This window comes from Meles meles, chromosome X, assembly GCF_922984935.1.
Source record: "Meles meles chromosome X, mMelMel3.1 paternal haplotype, whole genome shotgun sequence".
Lineage (NCBI taxonomy): Eukaryota > Metazoa > Chordata > Mammalia > Carnivora > Mustelidae > Meles > Meles meles.
In genome coordinates, this window is record NC_060087.1 from 106,309,938 (window position 1) to 106,332,339 (window position 22,402).

The 22,402-nt window shown below is 37.3% G+C and overlaps 1 protein-coding gene across 1 annotated transcript in view; it reads right to left on the reverse strand.

Moving 5' to 3' along the window:
* TENM1 (teneurin transmembrane protein 1) overlaps positions 1-22,402 on the reverse strand; it is an 811,134-nt gene that overhangs the window by 485,059 nt on the left and 303,673 nt on the right. The window contains exons 5-6 of the mRNA XM_045995540.1: positions 3,478-3,738; positions 1,773-1,829 (exon numbers count right to left, since the gene is read on the reverse strand). Coding sequence (XP_045851496.1) covers positions 1,773-1,829; positions 3,478-3,738 — 318 coding nt within the window. The remainder of the gene's footprint in view (positions 1-1,772; positions 1,830-3,477; positions 3,739-22,402) is intronic.

Consider the following 22,402-nt stretch of genomic DNA (forward strand, 5'->3'; position numbering starts at 1 on the left):
AATTGGTGAAATCGTACTATAGATCATAAATTAAGATTCTAAATTGTATACTCTCTATTGAAAATTAGTAGTAGGAGTCAGAGTAAGACGTATAGAACTCTCACCAAGAAGGAAAAAAGTTGTTTAAGTTCACATTATATGTGAGTCAAGGAAGGAAAGAAATGGCTATTTGGAAAATAATCAGTTGCAATTAAGAAACCAGCTAGTTAAGTGCAACTGATTATTTTCTAAATAGCAATTTCTTTCCTTCCTTGACTCACATATAATATAACAAAAGAATCTATTTCGCAGAGTGATCAGAAGATCATAAGAGATAAAGATGCTAAGCGTTGTTTGGAAATTGTGATGTGCTGATCAATAATAATAGTGAACATTGTACTTACATGTTACAAATGTTATTCTAAATCTTTATATACATTAGTTTATTCAATCATCACAAAACCCTCATGGTAGACATTAATATTATCCTTATTTTACAGGTGATGAAATTCAGGCACAGAAACTTTATAGAACTTTCCCAGTGTTACACAGCTGGGATTCAAACCTAGGGCCCCTGGCTCCACAGTCCAAACTTATAATCACTATGCTCTACTACCTCTCAAAAGTTGAAATCATTCTTGGAGGTACCTATTGGGCCAATAGAGTCTTGCAATGAAGATGAGTTTTTAGCAGACTCAATCATTGGTTTTCCTTAGCAGCCCAGCCCAATTTTGTGATACCCTATCCAGTTCCTAAAATAAACCATAAGGAAAATAAACCTACAAGAAAAATAAAGGATGCATGTCCTTTACTCCTGTGTCTTCCAGCTTTGTCTCAGTAAATAGTATTACATGGTCAAGGTAGACAGATGGTTGATTAGACTGAGGGTCAAATGAAACTGAATAGTTTCATTCTTGAAAGTCCCTAATACATCCAAAGAATAAGACACAGTGTGATACAGTACAGTGGCTCACTCCAGTAATCAGTTCTCATGGTGGGGTAGGGGAGGAGAATGTGCATTTTAATAAATCTCATTCTGGTATATCTTTCTTTGATCCCTTCCCCCCCCACCTTCCAATTTCGAGTCATTGTCTTGTCATCAGATATGAGGATTCCCCCTCCCCCTCGAGAGTTTGATTTGCATCAAAATCATTTATAAATACTGCTTTCTTTCAGTATGCCTCTGGAAAAGAAGCAAAATCTAATGAGCGCAATGAAGACAAAAGTAAAAAGGACACCAATACTCCTCACTGAAAAAATGATACAATATAAACAGAGGTTTACAGGGAATAACGAACAACATTTCTTTCATTGAAGGGGCTATTTATAATTGATGACACGGATATAGCAGGATTCTAAATCCAAGCCAGAGCATCTGAAGAAAAGACCAAAGCCATTTGCTAGGTGTTGTAAAGCTACGACAATATCTGAATTAAATTAATGACTACAGCCATGCAAAAAATCATAGATAACATAGGAAATCATAAGGCCAAACGCAATTCATCTTGATTTAAGATCTACACTTCCATGCTAAATCAATGTTTCCTCAGCTTGGATCTCATCTTGTCCTTGTCCGGAGCTCTTGCCTCACCTCTTCTTCACTACCAACACACACACATGAAGTTTTCCAGAGAAATGCAAACCAATAAGCAGCCAATGAACTAATCTTGGACAGGTTAAATAACCAGCCCAGTGTGTTGTTTGTCAGGGGACAGAGTTCCACCTTGTGGGGTGGGTGTCAGGGATGGGGTGAGGTAAAAATAATCAGTGGTCAAATATTTGGATACACTTACCTTGAGTAGACCCAGCTTGAGCCTCCATGTTGCAACAAACAGGAGAGAATTTAAAACCTGCAATGTTAAACATTTTACGAATTAATCCTTATACAATGTATCTGGGATTCCTCAATCTTTAATCCCTACCCTTCATCTGGTAGTATTTTTTAATAACAGATTCAATGAAATATGATTCACATATCATAATGTTCACCTTCTTAAAATGTATAATTCAGTAGTATTTAGTATTTTCACAGAGTTCTGCAACCATCACCAATATACTGGTGAATTATTCCATTACCTCAAAAGAAACCCCATACACCTAGAATCTTATGGAAGTGGAAAAATGGTGGAAATCCATGGAGAAACTTCTTTCATTTTAATGTTTTAATGCAGTGAACTGGCTATATAACTTCGTATGTCAAGATCGACATGAGGGACAACAAGAATCTCAGTGATGCAGATCATCTAACACCCTTTTTACATAAATTTGGTCATTTTTTTCTGTTTCACAGCTGAAGCCCAGAAAACTTTAGAGACCAATCCAAGGTCTCATAACTTCCATCCTAATGCTCTTTCACTTATATGACTATGCATACATAGATCATCTATGTTCCCTTCTCATTTCCATAATTCACCTCCTACACTCTTGGCCAAAGCCAGCAATACATACATACATATGTACATGAAAATAAACTAAAAAAAAAAAAAAAAGAAGACTCCAAGCATACTTGGTGATACTACAAAATGTTATGGTCTATCATAAATGAAATTATATTCTAACTAGTGGGAAAATGGTCATTCCTGATTATATCATTGTGGCCAAGGTCCCCTATGGGCTGAACCAGGCAGAGGAGGACAGAATAGAAAAAGCTGTATGTATAGGGTGGCTAGCTACCGCTCTGTCACCTGAGAAAACACTAATTAGCCACTGCTAACAGAGGAGACCTGTGGTCACAGTAATGGGACCTATGAAGTTTATACAAACAGAATGAAGAGCCCAGACTAATGTGTTTAATAAGCATTAATGTGCTTTTTATGAAAGGATTTTGTTCTTCAGTAGGGACAGAAGTAAAATAAATTAACCTCTTCCCACCAATTCAAAAAGACATAATTTTTCTGTTTCTAAAAGTTCTAAAAAAAGAATATATAATAGTAATTTAATGATATTGGTATTATTACTTAGTGTCTGGCAAATGGCTGAAGTTAATTTACCTTCTGGGTTTTTTTTTATTGTTTCAGTCTAACCTGGTTAATTTGAATCTGTCTGTACATTTGACAGGTTAATCTGAATTAAAAGAGAAAGCACATACAGAACAAGCTTGGTATACAGTCATTCATCCCATTGTTTATATGTTGATATCAAGCCAAAATACATGAAATGAATACTTTCTATAATAAATACCACTAGTAGTGCTCCGGAAAATAAAGATGAAAACAAAAGGTGAGTAATAAATATGACGTGCTTAATATTGATGATGACATGAGATTATTTCCTTTGGGGGATCACCAGAAATAAAAAGCATTTTATCTATTATTATAAATAAATGTGTCTATTTTTTAGATACTTGGGTACATACCTTGTCCATGGGAACCCACTAACCTGCATTTCTACGCTGTACATTACATGAAAGATAAGCAGACAGAGGAAGAAAAACAAATCAAAGGCTAAAAACCGCATTTTCTCCGGGTTTTACTTAAACAGTATAGATAGTTCTATTACCATTCTCCCCATCCGACTTCCTTTCATGGTCTGTATCAGTCAAGGACAGTGCAGAGTTGGCCCGGCTGGACAAACAGGAACTATGCTCTGATTTCATCCCCCGTATCCACATTCTCAGAGCATGATCAGGTGAGGCCGCACCTTCGGTCTCCGTGTCCACATCAGAGCCCATCTCTAGCTGGTACCCATGCCGAGGAACACTGTGCAAGTCTGTCTGGTAGCCAGAGCACAGAGTGTGAGGAGTTTCACAGAATTCCATCTCTGAGAAGAAACGAAGTTCACAGGAAAAGTTTAGAAATAGGAAGAAAGATCTGATAAAATTCTACTTTTTGTCCTTACACCCCACCCCCCACCCCCCAACCCCCCGCTAGTAATTACATGTTTTTGCAAACTTAGAATTCTGGCCTTTTTATTTATGGTAGCTAGGATTCTGTGCTTATTTTGCACTTCTGTAGCTTAAAATTATGCTCCTGTTGATTCTTACAAGACTCTGGAAAAAGCATGCCCAAAATAGCTTTATAGCTACAATTTTAGGTTGCACAAAATGTAATGAAATAAGTGAATGCAGACGAGTATAAAGTGTAGAAAGCTGTCCTTTAAAAGATATTTCTCCAATGTCCATAGCGGGCTATGGACATTGGGGAGGGGAGGCGAACCATAAGAGACTATGGACTCTGAAAAACAACCTGAGGGTTTTGAAGGGTCAGGGGTGGGAGGTTGGGGGAACAGGTGGTGGGTGATGGGGAGGGCACGTTTTGCATGGAGCACTGGGTGTTGTGCAAAAAGAATGAATACTGTTACGCTGAAAAAATTAATAAAAAGGGAAAAAAAAGATATTTCTCTTCTAGGAAGAATACATATGATCTGTAGAGCACACCTATGCTTAAAATAATAAAATTATTGGCTTTCCTAAGTATTTCATACACATTAGGGTTAAGAATAAATAATTCAATGTGAAAAATCTGGGGAGAAATGTACATATTTAAACATTCTTCTCTAAAGTATGTTTCCCAAAACACATTAGCTTAACCACCTGAAACTCTGAGTGTTTAATATTATTATTCCCCATAGTCTCCAAAGGAGTTTGAGGCCTACCTGAGGCTAATGATTCTGTGTTTCATTCATTCATTTCATTCATTCATTTTAACAAATACATAAAAAATATTCAATTGTATATTACACCTTAAAAGAGCTTCACAGTTTGGATTCCCCCCACCCTTTCCCCCCAAGTCTTAGATCCCTATAATGCTTAGGATATTACAGACAATGTAATGAATCCCCTCTTTTTACCATTGAGAAACTAAGGTCCAAAGAGTAGGTATCATTTGTCTATTGCCCATGGCAGGTAGCAACAGATCCCTTTTTCCTAAAACCCCCATCTGGGCATGGTGTCTGCTAGACACTGGTGAAACCCCATTCACTTACTGCATGTATATCAGGCATTCAGTCTTACAGTCAATTTTGCATTCAATTATGGCTAGGTGTCAGAAAGGGGGAAAAATGCTTTAACAGTCCCTAATAAGTTAATGAAAAATGACCACATGCCAAGATATATCATCTGAAATGTCCATGTAATACTTAGATAAGGTAATCCGGGGATGTTGTACACTATATAGGATTTTCTCAGACTGACATCAGAGACAGGGTATGTCATTTGGCTGGGAAGAAGCTTAACTGAGTGCATCTAATCCTTAGCACATATCAATAAAATGCAAACCCTAAAATGAATTTAATTTTTTGAATACAGAAAGTGTTAGAATTTATATAGACAGATCATACACTAGAAAGAAGAGTGCAGAATATGAATATGTGTTTTAAAATAGCTGTTTATGTGACTTATAATTGCCAAAAAAGGATTTAACAAATCAAATCTTAATGCTTATTTAATAGCCATTAGGTGCTCAGCACTGTGCTCTATGAAACAGATATCGTGGGCAGAGAAGGCTACTATAATGTATTAGGATAATTCAATTATAAATTAATTTTCTCAGGGTTATAAGTCACTGTTAAGCTCATTACTTAGGATTTCTGTGCTGCATGTTTCTAAGAGTATTTCTGTTTTTCCACAGAAATTTGTCTAAATTCCAAAGTAGTAATTAAAAATAGACGTGCTTTCTACCTGTCAAACATATAACCTCAGGAAACTGTGCTTCTCCATGACATAGGCTAAAAGCAAAAATCCATTTTGCCCAATATAAATCTTAGTGATCTAGAATATTGTGATCAGTTAATATTCATGCCTCTTAATTTCACAATGTTTCATTATCCAATCCTACTGTGCAATTGTTGCTACAGCAACCTGACCATGAACCTGTCAGCTTAAAGCTGCAGGAAAGGAATTTTATACAGGCCTGCTTTCACGACTTCCTTCACTCCCCTAGATCAATGCTTCCCAAACTTCAGCATGTTTCAGAATCACCTGGAAGGCTTCTTAAAATACAGATTGCTGTGCCTGCCCTCCAGTTTCAGGTTCTGATTCAGAAGGTCTGGAGGAAGACTGGGGAATCTGCATTTCTAACAAGTTCCTAGGTAAGGCCTATGCTCCTGGCCCAGGGACCACACCTTGAGAACTGCATCCCTGGATATTTCCTGAAGTCAGTGGGAGCCAGGAAAAGGGACAAAGTGAGAGAACAACCTTACTGGGTCATTACCAAAGATTCTGCAGCAACCAGCTGTAATTCTATTTGGAGACACAAAAAAGAAAGGGCTTGAATTGAATTGCTATGAAGTGTCCCCATTTATTTCCCCTGGATTCAGGGCACTAATTAGGAAATTTGCTTTCAAAAGCACAGCCTTGCATTTATTTTCACTCATACAATGACACTGAGATGTTAGTTTCCAAAGATTACAATATGAGCATATGAGTCATGGTAAAGACAGTCACTGGAAAAGGTTGAGCAAATAAAAATAAATACACAGCCAATTTGACATTTTATATAATAAAATACTAGATACGGTTAAAAAATAAAGATCACTGGCAAATGTAAGGAGAATGCCTTTTTGTTAAAGAGATTTATTTCCTATTCAAAAAGAAATCTGAACATGGATTTGTTCCCTTTAAAGGAAATGTGGTGTAATATGATTAAAAAATCATATAGGATTTCCACTGAAACAATAGTCTGATCTGAACACAACGATTAAACCACAAATTCTGTAATTAAATACAACCTGATAAAAATACACTTCCCTTGTTGATGCATAATTAGAAAAAGTAACAATCCAAGTAAGCTATCAGTTGTTTTTTTAATGTTCAAACAAAAATAAAAGGAGAGAAAGAAAAGAAAAAGTTTCCCTTACTTCCAGTAAAGGATTTGAACACTTCCCTTTCTTGAAATCAACGTTACCACTGTGAATTATTTTCTTAAATACACAAAAGTCTCTGTGGTGTTCAAAATTCCCATAGGATGCATTTTCTATAAAGCACTTACAATGCACCTTAAGCGGTTGTTTTTAGCCTTGCACATATAACCTTGTTACCTAAAATACTATATATTCCCTAGAGAAGATGAAGTTCAATTGGATTTATTATAGGTCTATTCTTACCAAACCTAACCATAAGAGAAATGACAGTACACTCTTAGGATATCTAAGACTTAAAAAGATAGACTGGTACCATAAGAAATTATAATTCAAGAATAAACAGATACAGATGTTGCCAAGTGATGAAGTACTCGGGGCTTCACAAATATGTATTTAAGTTTTATTATAATGAAAACCTATTTTGCAGTCTTGTAAGAGACAAAATATGAGCAAATCAATACAGTTGAAATCCAATTTTTAAAGGGGTAAAAGATTTGAATAAATGCCTCACAAAAAAGGTATGCAAACAACCAATAAGCAACTGAAAAGATGCTCCACGTCATTAGTCATTTAAAACTGCAATGAGATACCACCACAGTCCTAATCATAATGGCTAAAAAAACTTCTTTTTTTTTTTTGGCTAAAAAAACTTCTGACCACACCAAGTGTTGACAAGGATGTGGAGCAACCATATATACTGCTAGTGAGAAAGTAAAATGGTACAACCACTTTGGAAAACAATTTGCCCATTTCCTAAAAAGGTAAAGCAATCCTTAACAGGAGATCAACATACTCCTGGATACCTATCCTAAAGAAATGAAAACTTTTGTCCAAACAAAATTATATACAAGGTTGTTCATAAGGTTTATTCATAATAACTTAAAAAAGAAGACACAACCCAAGTATCCACGAAGAGCTGAAAGGATAAAATACCTGTCATAGAGCTATACACACAGGATGCATGGAATACTATTCAGTCCTAAAAATGAATGAACTACTGATACATGGCAAGATACATGGACGTCAAAACAATTATGCTATGGGAAAGAAGACCAACAGCATGTCTACATGTATGCTTCCCTTTAAACAAAATTCTAGAAAATGCAAACCCATCTATAGTGACAAAGAATAGATCAGCAGTTTCCTGAGGGAGACAGTGAGGGAGAAATATAGGACAAAGGTGCGCAAGGAAACATGTCTGCTGTCTTGATTGTGACAATAGTTTCACATGTGTATACATGCCAAAGTTTATCAGTTGTACACTTTAAGTGTGTGTAGTTTATTGTACTTGAATTGTACCTCTATAAAATTCTTTTAGTGGATTTTATACCAGCAGGAAATTGGACAGTGAGGAGACCAGAGACTCGGTCAATTTTCATAGGTGGAGCCACAGGTCTTGACTTAGAAGCAGGCCCCACTCTTTTCCTCCTTGTGGAAGAAAGTACATGTAACATGAATAAAAAGGTAGTCAAAATGCTGTCTTGCTTTCTATCTAAGTCAACAAGCAATCAAGGCTAACTGATGCGTGACTTCTCTGTGATTCTCTAGGGAGTACTTTTTTCCCTAGGAACATAAACAGCTGAAAGCTAATTGTAGGAGGGAAACAAAGAATGACACTGATTACTAGTGAACTTTCAGCATCTAAGGGAACATTCTGTAGCTGGGGATTATGAGACTAAGTTGAGTGGATCTGGCACAAAGGATTACTTTAGGCCACTATGAATGCTAATAAATTAATATATTTTTTAAAATGCTATGAAGTGCCCAGTAAAATGAACTATGGAATTTTCTCTCTGAATCTAGGGATTGATCTTCAGGTGTTCAGCCTGGAGAAGCCATTTATCAAAACTTGAAAGGGAAAGTCATAGTTATCTATATCAGCATTTTTCTAGAAATGCCATTTTGAGTTCAATAAGCTCAAGATTTTATTTTCCTTAAAATTCCACCCATCCAAAATTCCTCCAAAAAGGGAGATTTATGGCATCACACTCCAAATAGATAATTGGAGGCCAAAAAGCATGATTAATCTTACACATGACATGAGTAATTTGTGATATAACTTCTAAAGAGTGTAGTCCATTTCCAAAGTAAGGAAGAGGGAGGGGAATAAAATTATTAGCTTTAATTATTGTGACTCATAAGAAGCCTTATGAACTACATGCAAAAGCAGGTGTTTCTAATTAGCCATGCTGTTTTTGGATAAGTCACTTAACATCTTGGGGCCTCAGTTTCCTCACTTGTAAAATATTCAGGTCTAGCAGGACATCGATCTCTAGGTAATTCCCTTGTTCTAAAATTCTGTAATTTTAGCTTGCCCTGTTATTGCAAAATGTGGAATGGTTAATATTTACAAATAGGGAAAGAATTAGTGGTTTTGTAAATCAAGGTGCTATTCACAGTTCTATTGTGAAGGATAATCAAACATGATAGCTAAATAAGATCTTGTGTCATGATTACAAGACTTGCAATATTAAAGTATTGATACAGCTTAAGTATTCATTGTGAATTGCAAGAGTAGTGATAGAGTATGTAAAGTAAATAATGTAATAAAATCAACTGAATAAATAGTTATTCATCAAACATAAAATTGTCAGTTTATAAACATGGCTATTAAACTGTACTCTATAGCATAATGAATAATCAGTGACCCACTAATAATTCATTACCAGCTCTAGGGAAAAAATAATGAGTTATTACAATCTTAAGCAAGAGAGGAAGGAAGTAAGGAAGGAAAGGGGAGAAGGAGGGAAAGAAGTGAGCAACACCAGAAAGAACACAAATAATTTTCACTATTGGGTACCATTTTGTATTTCTCAGTGTAGTGGGTTGAAAATAAAATGCTATCAAATTGTCAAACAAACAAGTTCATGTAAGTTTACTTCAACACAGCTCCACTGAACACCCACTCAATTTCAAGTCAAGAAAACAAAACAAAATAGACTTCTCTGATTCCTCTTAGTCTTAGAAAATTAGCCCAATTTAATTTCCTCTTCTCTTACTTCAAGAAAAAGCTGTATTGAATGCACAGTACTGTACGAGGCACTGAGCAGAGTGAGTTAACAGGACCACATCATGTCCTTTGGCAAGTTCCACAGAGAGATTTGTTAAAGGTCCAAAAAACAACAAAGTAATAAAGGCACACCACCCAGACATGACCTTTATTTTTCTGCTGAGAGCTTATCAGTCTTTTCTGGGGCACAGCAGTGAGAGACAGAGTGCTCCCACATGTACATCTGGGGCCTGTGGTTATCAGAGGACTTAAAGAAAACAGCAAAGCTTCTTAAGCCTAATCTCCCCCCTCATGGTTTCAAATGTACCCATTATCTGGGTACTCAGGATCGACCAATTATGCCCTATTTAATTTTCAAGATTTCTCCATCTGTCAGTACAGTGACAAGCACAGCAAAAAAAATCTGGGCAGAGTTAAAAGCCTGAAGTAGAAATGTTCATGCTTTGTGGCCAATATTGGCTAACTGGAGCCAACCCAGAAAATAGTTAACAGACCATGTTAATGCCAAAAAGGATGCTCTTGGGAGTACACTGAGTTGCAAATCTGTCAAAATGGCTCAAACCAGAGAAGGATATAGAATTGTAACGGAAAGTCAAAAGGAAGGGAGTTGAGGTAGGAACCTGGAAGGAATCAAAAGGGACTCCAATCATATTTAGAGAGCTAGGAGAACAACCTTCAGCAAGCTAAGAAGGAAGGACATTTACTACGGAAAGAAGCAACTTCTGCCTGTTTCCTTGAATAGTATTCACGTCGGTGCAGGATGCTCACAGAAGATGGGTGAACTCGCTCTGACACTAACACACAGCAGTTCCCACCACAGTGAAAAATGTGAGGCTTGCTCTATAGCCTTCATACCAAGAGTCTGGAAAAATAATCAGGGACTAGAAAAGATGGTGGGAGGTCCTGCACTTCAACAGAAATTTAGATCAATGAGAGCCTGTGCATGTTCCCTTTATTTCAACATTTCGAATGAGACAGAAACTTCCTAGCCTAAATGAGAAATTTTCAGGGCTACTGAACACTGAAAATGCATGGTGCTCAATGGCCCTAGAAATTTCTCATTTCTTACCTTTGTTGGTCCAATTTTCTGACTGTTCATAACACTTCGAATCCTGAATTCTTATTGACCACTGTGGTCTTCCAGGTATACTTTTGCATTTTCATTATGTTCACGAAGCATGTGAAGCTGTTTGTTTAATGTGTGTGTGCATGTGAATTTTAAACGGCATTAATCTTTGGCACAAGTCCACTTACAGAAGCGAGACGGGTGAGCTAAAGAGTTAAGTGAACACAAAAACACTTGTGAGTGCTTCAAACCATACTTAGAAAAGCAAACAGTGTGACTTCTGTAACATTCTACACTAATCTGTAAGCATTTATTTTGTGATGAATGAGTAAAAATACCAAGATAGAATTGCCCACTGGAGTCACTGTTTATTAAGAAACAAAACAAACAAAAAAACCCACTACTGAATAAACTACATTCTGCTCTTTTAGGGGGTTTTTCTTACCATCTTTCAAAGATGCCCCATTCTCCTTTGCCTGTGTATCTCTGGACATATTGTGCCGGCTTCCTGCAATACCTCCCCCGTCTCTGGTTTTTCATTAATCTGATTCCTAATATCCAGCCTGTGTTGGTACCTTCACAAAGAATTCTCCAACTTTCTCCTCCCCTCTTTCAATAATCTTCCCCTTATCCACAGCATTTCTAATCTTTACTATATATTTTTATACCTGACTGTATATTTCTTTTTTGTCTACATGTGTATCATCTGTATTGTCTACTAAATCAGACCTCCAGACTTCCTACAGTGTTTTCTAAACTTACTGGTATCTCTCAAAATCAAATGAGATAATTTCCACAAAGCGTTGTATGATTTATTAAGGACTACATAAATATAATGTAGTTTTGCCATCCCCTCAGGCCCTAGAATAATTCTAGTCAAGGACCGATCATTAAATACCAAAGTTTTAAAGTCAGTAGTTAATAGGGAAGCACTCTTGAAAGGATTAAATTTGTGAATATAATTCCAATGCATATGAGATAGTTTTGCTTACCATAAAACAATGCCTACTATTGCAAATTGAAAAATTGCTATTTTGGTAAATCAGCTATGCATTTCAAATGATAGATGTTCCACAAATTTGCCAAGAAGAGAGAGACAGCAGCCCACTGGCTGTGGAATCAGGATAAACAATTTATAACAGTATCAGAGTAATGGAGAACACGTTCTCTCTATTGTCTTCTGACTGAAATAGTATCACAAAGGAAGTTGCCCTCACTATATTGTTTGGTTTAATGAATTGGGAAATGACTCCCTATTAAAATTCTTCAAAATATACCCCAGAGTATAGAACTGGGAAGCTTCTTACAACCAGTGTAAAAGCCTGGGTAAAGACAATCTTTCAGCTAGCTTGAGTGGAAACTTCTTTCATCCTTCTCATCCATCAGTTTCATCCCATTTACAGATAGAAATTACTATCTTAACAAATCTGGAGAGTGTCCTAGAGTATGAGTAGGTGGCTCCTTGGAAAGACTGTTTTCATGAAATGTTTTTCTCAGGAATATAAAAGAAGAAACTCTCCAATTGAGCAAAGGTTGTGGAAAGAACTCTTAGGACACGCATCAGGGACTTCTGAATGTGAATTCTGTTTGTGGGAAAACACTAAATTCTAGACAATTTAAAACGTTAAAACATTAAATTCTTGATTTCCAGTCAAGATAGAATGACAGGGACCAAATTTATTCTCCTACCTGAAACAATAACAACAAAACCCAGATAAAATATAAGATATGAACGTGTTTTAGACATTGGGCAACAAAGGACAGTGATTCCTGAGATAGGGGAAATGCATGAGATGAGCCCTATGATTGCCTCAGTTTACTGTCTGTGAAGATTTTCCAGGGCTCAGCACAGGGAGGGAGAACATAGGTGGATCCCAGCAGCCTCTCTAAGTTAAGGAGTTGGACCTGGTTGTCTGAGAAAGCCAAGACAGCTAGAATTTGCAGTACAGAAGTACCAACCCGGAAAGAGCTACACAGAAAGAGAACTCCAGAGACCTGCAGAGCTCCCTCACTCCAAACCTCCGTTAGTCACTGGAGTCCTGACTGGCACAAGCATGGAAGAAAATCACCTGAGACTGAACAACAAACCGCCTAACAGAATTAAAGGAAACAACTTTGAGTCTGAAACAGGGCTGGAAATAGTCCCTGTTCCCAACAGCTGGAATGAAAAAAAATCTCATGATTCATGGGCATTGAGTACATTCTGATAAACCCATTGTGAGTTGAAAATACTGGAAGTAAAAAATGCATGTAATATACCTAACTGACAGACCATCATAGCTTACTTAGCCTAGCGCACCTTCAGTGTTCTGAGAACACTTACAGGAGCCTACGGTTGGGTGAAATCATCTAATACAAAGTCCATTTTATAATAAAGTGTTGAATATCTCATGTAATTTTTAAAGTACTGTATCAAAAGTGAAAAGCAGAATGGCTGCATGGGTTGTCAGAGTACTAGTTGTTGACCCTGATAATTGCACGACTGCCTGGGAGCTCTGGCTCAGCATCATGATAGAGTTTCTTAGCCTATATCCGTAGCCTGGGAAAAGATCAAAATTCAAAATTCCAAGTACCATTTCTACCATTTCTAAATGTGTTTTGCATTCACACCATCATAAATGGAAAAATTATAACTTGATCCATGGTACGTAAGCCATTTATGCAAAATGCAAACTAATCCTAATGACAGAAAGCAGATCAGTGGGTGCCTGGGAGTGGGGTGGATAGGGAGTGGCAGACAGAAAAGCATTATAAAGGGGCAAGAGGAAACTTTTGGGAGGTGATAAATATGTTCACTATAATGACTGTCTTGATATTTTCATGGGCCTATATATTTATCAAAATTTGCCAAATTGCCCACTATAAATAGGCAATTTATTGTATGTTATACCTTGATAAAATAGGAGTAGGAAGTAAGAATATTTTCTGCTTGCTTAATTTAAATGTCCCAGTTGAACACTGGAAACAATGGAACGAAGTAACATGATTGATAACACTAAAAAATCAATCTGTGTTCAGAAACTGCCACGAATGAGGGAAATGATAGATGAGTTTCTCTTGACTTATCTGCCATTTTGTCTTCACTCCAGTGGAATCACAAGGGCTTCAATTCTAGACAATGAAATTCCAAAATGCTCAGATCATTATAAACTGATATACACATGATCAACAAATTAGGTTCGATCCTAATGTGGCATGAAGGATTTCTGGGCTAATCTGGGCTGAGCAATAAAGTACCATGGTAAAGCAGGTAGTCTACATACCTGTGACACACATTTGCCATTCCCACCTAGCAAGCTACCTGCTTTTGTTTTATTCTATAACTACAGATTTCTCTCATGATCCTGGCTAATCATTCTGATCAAATGCATGTCATCTGTTTCAAAGACTAAGATGAGAGGATCTGGTTAATTTAGTGCAAATGCAGCCCTACTCTTTAAACGACTCTCAAAATCTACTTCTCGACAATGAGAGGTTAGTGACATTCCCTTTGTTTACCACTAATTTCTGCAAAAGCTCTTTAGTAGCATGTATATACATATATTACATAGTCAATGGCTGCATGGATTATTATATAGAGACAGCAGCATTGTAGTCAAACACTCTAGTAATCTGGGCCACTGTTGACCTCATTCTGAAGTACAGTTGATCTGAAATGATAGAATTATTTTTGAGAGTATGATTACATTACAGTCCTACCAGTACAAACTTGTATTTAGAAAGAAAGGTCATTCTCTATTTACTGTGGAAATTGGGAAATTAATCTACCTTGGTTACCTGGAAATTCACTCATAACCCGACAAAGTACAAGGTTTTAGATTAAGCCACTTGGACTACTAGTTCTAATTTCAAAGCACACATTGTCCAGTCCTAGAGCACAAGTGGATGGAGGTCAAGCTACCAAGGAACATGCAGTTTTACACATAAAAAAGAAAGAAAGAAAGTACATCCAAACATGAATTTAGCATCTTCTATTGACCAGGCCCCAAAACATACATTATTTGATTTAATCCTCACAGTATGCCTTGTGAGAAAGGCTATTATTTTTTGAAGATTTTTTAAAATTTATTTATTTATTTGAGAGAAAGAGAGAGAGAGCAAGCAGGGTGGGGGCAGGCAAAGGTAGAGGGAGAGAGAGAATCTAAGCAGGCTCCATGCTGAGTGTGGAGCCTAACATAGGGCTCAATCACATGTCTCTGAGCCGAATCTAAGAGTCTGTCACTTAACTGACTGTGCCACCCAAGTGCCCCCAAGAAAGGTTATTATTATCTCTATTAATATATATATTTTTAAAAGCTACTAAGCCTCAAAGAGAGATTCAGTAAGCTGTCCAAAGGCCACACAGATACCAATTGGCAATGTGAACTCTGAACAATTTTAACAGAATCCTAATCACCTTATACAGCATTATGAAGTAATAAGTAGCACATTCAAATTAACAGCCTAGTTCTCGTTTGTGCAATGTGTGTGTGCCTGGTGAAAGAACTTCCTTCTTCTCACCTCCCAGGTCTCATTCAGCTTGCTGCTGTTTCCATCTGTATTTTCACAGCCAGCCGCCAAAATACTTTGAGGGATATGGCAGCTGGGAGACAATGAGCATTTCCTTTGTCACTGACAGTATAAAAAAAGAGACCCTTAAACTGTACATATATTAGCTCATTAGTTCTTGTATGACTTTAATGTATTTTTATACCACCTTTTGAAGTATTATTCCACTTGGTACTAATTCTTATGGATTCACTTCACCACCATCATGTCACTTTGATTCACTGAAAATAACAGCGATATTTTAGAGCATATTCTGTGTTTCTAGACAACACAAACAACATCTGTGTCTACAGGCAGACAAATAAAAGAAAACGTTGGCCTCTCCTGTGTTTAGCTCCCTATCTCACAGCAGCTGCCTTGAGGAGAGTTTTGAAATTATTTAACAACATTAACAAAGATGAGATGAATATTATTCATTGGGAATTGTGTATTGGAGTATTACTTTAGCACATTATCACCCCGCCAGAGGAGACAATCAGATCAAAATTGGGGGCATTTCCTGTTTACAAGGTAGCGTTATCATCTCAGGCTAAATAGACTGAGCCTAAATCTGTGATATACACAAAGAATTTTACATGTATCACAGCATTCAGAGACAGCCTTCGAGTTGAAAATATTCTACAGTTTCTGATTAAATGTTGAGGAAGAGTTTTCTTTATTTTAAATTTATCAAGGAGGTATGAAATTAGATAAAAGCATGCTTCACTTTAGCTATCATTTAGTGCTAATAGTGCAGGCAAGTTCCACAAAATGCATTTTTCAAAACCTCTTAAAGCTAGAAAACAAATACAAACAGCAACAATAGCATTAGTGCTTTTGAATTGGAAACTTATATGGCCCAATTCCTTATTCACATTGCTCAGAACATTTAACCCGAATAAGCAAATGATCATTTCAGACACTTAAGAAACAATGGACAATTTATAAACATGAATGCAATCATGCTCATTTTACAGCTTTTAGAAAGATTTGCAGGTCAAATAACCTATGAGGATTGTTCAAGAACATTAATAATATACAATTCAAGTCTACACAATGCCTGAACAGTTGTCTCCACTCAATCCCCAAATCATCTCGGGGGACAAAGCACTCCAAAGAAACAGCTAAGCAGAGATGTGATGTTACATTGACAAAACATCTGTTTGGCTGGACATTCACTTTGGACACAGTTGCTGGCTTTCTCTAGTTCCAAGGTTTGTCCTAGACAGGATTCTAAGGTAAGTCAGTTCTTTCTGTCCATTTACTTGCCCTTTAAGCTCTCCCATCCATCTCCCCAGCATCTAGTATTTTAATCTCCATACTTTCACTTCCTTACCTAGAGCCCTCCCACCATTTTTTAATTCTCCTTTTTTGTTCAAATGTTCCTTTTTTCAGCCAATTGCCTCAAAGGGCAGCACTGTGCTAGCAAATCTGATAAATCTAAGCTGGGTTTAGTATACTTACTCTTTCTAAGCCCACGCAAAATTACACAGTAGTATCATTTTTTAAAAGATTTTATTTATTTGAGAGAGAAAGAGTAAGAGAGAGCATGAGAGCAGTATGAGGGGAGGGGCAGAGGGAGAAGCAGACTTCCGCTGAGCAGGGAGACCAATGCAGGACTTAATCCCGCGACCCTGGGATCATGACACCAGCCAAATGCAGACACTCAACCGACTGAGCCACCCAGGCACCGCACAGTATCATTTTTAACAGAACACTTACATCCTTACTTTTCACACATGCAGTTTAGAAGTGACTCAGCACTTGTTAAGCACCTCCTGTGTAATATGCACTATGGTAGGATCCAGGCAGATGAGAACAAGGGGGAAAAAGACCTATCCTCTGCCTTGGAAGGACTGACAATCTACTGCACACATTGAAATGACGACAAAACCAGGAGGTAAGTGCCAGGACATATTTGTACACAGAGGACTATGGATTCTAAGGGAAGTGAGGGACTCATCCAGCCTGAAAGATGAGAGTGGCTTCAGAGAACAGATGATACTTTGCACTATATCTGAAAGAATGAATATGCCTCTGGTGGTAAATATGCCTATCACCATCTTAAAAAGGTGGCAAAAACATTTCTGGCAGAGAGAATCTCTGTGTTAAAAGGCAAAGATAGATGCAAGGGAATGGTGAATTCAAAGAATAGCAAATAATTTCCTGTGTCTATACTACAGGTTCATGGGTATAGGAGCCAGTTTACAAAGGGCCTTCCATGCCATGCTAAGGAACTGGGACTTACTTGTTTCAAATTATATCTATTCCATGCTGCTTACTGTTTCTATATGTAAGGACTCCAGAATCATTCATCTATACACAACCAAGTTTTAAGAATTTTTCAGAAATCTACAGAGCAGCCTGGAAATTCTAGAGCTCTGAGTTTTAATCCAGAATATAAAGAAATTAATTGTTAGGCAAATATTTATGAGCCATATAATGTGGCAGGCAGTGTTCCAAGTACCAGAGAAAATGCAATGAAATGAATGCAATGAAAAAACCCTTGCCATGATGGAGCTCATATTCTAGTTGGAATAAATTTATAATAACAGAGGTCAGATTAAACTTGGCATCAGAATCACACAGATTTTATCTGCATATTAATTTGTGCATTATTATCTATGTATTTTATTTGGGTATTAATTTGGGTCCTGCCAGAGCCTCTGTTAAACCTTGAGTATATGAAAGCAGTAACACCCAGGAATTTAGTTTCTTGTAACAAGTGCAATTTACTATATGAAAATGATGTCCCCTGTGCATCCTCCACTAGGGAAGGTGAGGACCCTGGGAAGCTATGCTAAAATACGCTGCATTTGGCCCTTATATATGCATTCACTTTGCTTCCCAGAAGATTTCTGGCTAAATACTTGGGAGCTGAAAATAATCTTGAGGGTAGGGGAGAAAGGAGGAAGGCAGTCTTCAGTGACTGGGTCTTGCTAGGAGGGAGGAAAAGAAAAATTGAATACTCCACAATTTAGTCTATAAAATTATAAGCATATCACTGTTCCACTCATGATATATAGTCAATAAATAAAAGCCCATTCTGAATAGGGTATCCTATATAAATGCCAAATAATATTTGCCATAAGAATTTCAAGTCTGGGCAGGGTTATTTAAAACAGTCCATTTGTGAACAATTTAATTTCAGCATTAGGCTAAAATTATAGAAAGATAACTTCCATTCATCTAGGAAATCAGTTTTATTTCTTAACCTACATAAAATTCAAATGGGCCTTAGGAGAGGTGTGAAAAGAAAACTAACTGGAAAGGCCATTTTGAATTCTAATTATTCACATATGAAACTGAAATACATATTATCTACCAGTAGATTAAAAATACCACTAGATTCCAAAGCCACATTTCAATAAGAAAGCCCTTAACAATAAGAATTAGTAGAATAATTTAAGTATAAAATCGGACTCATAGGTAAAGTATTCAAGGATTAAAGTTGGAAGAACATTTATCGTAAATTTTTTTCTTACTGCTACCAGTCATTTAAAATATTCTGGATTTTTATAAGTGGAAGTAGCAACTTACATCTATCATATACTTCCCAATGTGATTCCACAAATAAATATTTCTTTAATACAAATAAAGAAAAAAGTCCACACTCTCTCCCAAGGCTATTCATGTTAAAAAAGTAATATCCTAGTTCTCTTAGCAAGGTGACAGAAAGCTATTTAGTGTTCAGATACATTCGTGTAGGGTGACAAGGGCACAATTAAAGCAATCAGGCGAAGTAATTTGCTAAAAGTACCCCTTACTAGTGTTAAGAGTTAATATGCTTCTCTCCTTGCAAATGAATGATTTCTTCTTATTTGTCAGCAACACAGTGACCAATACATGACACACATCATCAGAAATGGATCTTCTTCATAAAAACGATGAAACAGGTACCTATATATGTAATATATCCACAAGTGCACACAACTCCTACATTGTGATTTTCAGCCATACCTTAATTTATGCTTTGTAAAACATAAGAAACAAACCAACTCCACTAGAATGTCTCTAAAACTAGGGGCCAAAGTCCAGCCAGAGATCAAGGAGACAAATTGATGTCTGATCTGCGAACTAGAGAATGACAAGAAATCCTATTACAGAAAAAAGCATAGAAGAGAAGGCATGTGCTTTTACTGAATTTTGTTTTCATTAATTTGTCACCTTTCCCTAGCCACTGGATGTCAGTAAATTTTGGTAGCTTCTGAGCCCTATAATAATAACAATAACAACTATTAGTACATATCTAGTGCTTACTATGTGCCATAAACTATGCTATATACTTCTCATATATTATGCATTTAGTACTAACAATTATGCATTTAATCCTAACAATTTTGCACTTAATCTTCACAATAACTCTTGGAGGCAGGGATTAGTATTCTAAATCAACTACTAAGGAAACTGTGACTCTGAAGCAGTTAAGCCACTTGACTATGGCCACCACTTCTAGTGAAGTCAAAATTCAAATCCCAGTCATCTGTATTTAACACCTTTTGTTTCTATCTACTACTCAGTAGCAGAAAGGATATGCATTCACTCTGTTCCAGGTAAAATGAACTCTTACACTATGTATAACACGATGTTAGTGAGGGATAGCCTAATCTGACATGGTCTCAAATTTTAAGAAGCTAGATTTCTGGGGTGCCTGGGTGGCTCAGTTGGTTAAGTGTCCTACTCTTGATCTCAGCCCAGGTCTTGATCTCAGGGTCATGAATTCAAGCCCTGCATTGGGTTCCACACTGGATGTGGAGCCTACTTAAATTTTTTTTTCTGATTATGGAAATAAGACAGATTTACATACACATGGCACAGTATATAACTGGAGCCTAAGGAGTAGTCTAGGCAAGCACTAGGAAGGGAAGCTCAGAATGGGAAAACTACCTCAGTGACATCTCATGGCAGTAGTAAATTAAGCTAGGATATAATAGGTAGGGTTCAAAAGAGCAGAGGGAAGAGTTTAGACTCTTATACTGTGATCCAGATTTTAATATCCAACTGTTCATCTGTCATCTAACTTGGGTGTTTGAAAGGCACCTCAAATACAATGAAAAGGCCCAACACTAATATTAATTATCACTGTCTCCAAATCTGATCCTCCTCTTGGCATCACCTTTCAACGAATGCAACAACCATCCACTAGTTTGCACAAGCCAGAAACCTAGGATTCACCTGCCCATATCCAACACACCAAATCCTGCCATTTTTAACTCAAAATTACACTTTGAATCTCTCATTCTTTCCTTTTCCACTTGCAATAATCTCGAGCCTAGATGACTGCAATAACCTAAGTGGTCTCTTTGTTTCTAATCCCATCCCCCTCTAATTCAGTCTCTGCATAGCCATCAAAGGGGTGATAAAAACTAATCACATCACACCCTTTTAATATTTTCCAGCTACATTTAGGAAAAATACCAAAATCCTTAATATGCCAAACAAAGCCCTAGATGATCTGGTTCCTTATCTCCTCCTACTCTGGCCTCTTACTCTCTTGCTCCAGCAACACTGCACTTCTTCTAGTATTTCAAATATCTTATCCTCCTTTTCACCTCATGACGTTTGTACACATGGTTCCCTCTCTTTCCTTACTGCCCCCTCCCATATCTTTACTTGGCTAATTCCTTCTTATCTTTCTGATTTTAGCTCAATCCTTGGCCCTAGAGATGACATTAGGTCTTTTTTTCCCTCCATAGTACATATAATTTTAATTTTAAGATTATTTATATAGTTATGTAATGATTGTCCAACACTACCAGAATGTAAATTCCTTGAAGGCAGGGACCATGTCTCTCTTGATCATCCTAGCCAGTATCGGGAACACCTTTTTAAAACATAGAAGCATCAATATGTATTTGGTGAATAAAGGAGTGTATCGGGAAAGCATTCTCAGGGCACCTGGGTGGCTCAGTCATTTAGCCTCTGCCTTTGGCTCAGGTCATGATCCCAGGGTCCTGGGACTGAGCCCTGAATCAGGCTCCCTGCTTGGCGGGAAGCCAGCTTCTCACTCTCCCACTCCCCCTGCTTGTGTTCCCTCTCTCACTGTGTCTCTCTCTGTCAAATAAATAAATAAAATCTTAAAAAAAAATAAAAAAGAAAAAGAAAGTATTCTCAGTAATGACAACAGCATAAATACACAGATAGAAATGGACTGAGGGTCCAGGGTTCTTTGCTCAGTAGACCCTCTACTCTGGCCGGATCAGAGAATTAATTCACATACACGGTGAAAAGGAAGATAATATTGGAAAGGCAGATTGTGAAGGATCTCAACTAAAAAGATAAGTATTTTCTAATGTATTCTTTTTTTTTTCCATTTTATTTATTTTTTCAGCGTAACAGTATTCATTCTTTTTGCACAACACCCAGTGCACCATGCAAAACGTGCCCTCCCCATTACCCACCACCTGTTCCCCCAACCTCCCACCCCTGACCCTTCAAAACCCTCAGGTTGCCCCAACCTCCCACCCCTGACCCTTCAAAACCCTCAGGTTGTTTTTCAGAGTCCATAGTCTCTTATGGTTCGCCTCCCCTCCCCAATGTCCATAGCCCGCTCCCCCTCTCCCAATCCCACCTCCCCCCAGCAACCCCCAGTTTGTTTTGTGAGACTAAGAGTCATTTATGGTTTGTCTCCCTCCCAATCCCATCTTGTTTCATTTATTCTTCTCCTATCCCCCTACCCCCCATGTTGCTTCTCCATGTCCTCATATCAGGGAGATCATATGATAGTTGTCTTTCTCCGATTGACTTATTTCACTAAGCATGATACCCTCTAGCTCCATCCACATCGTCGCAAATGGCAAGATTTCATTTCTTTTGATGGCTGCATAGTATTCCATTGTGTATATATACCACATCTTCTTTATCCATTCATCTGTTGATGGACATCTAGGTTCTTTCCATAGTCTGGCTATTGTAGACATTGCTGCTATAAACATTCGGGTACACGTGCCCCTTCGGATCACTATGTTTGTATCTTTAGGGTAAATACCCAGTAGTGCAATTGCTGGGTCATAGGGTAGTTC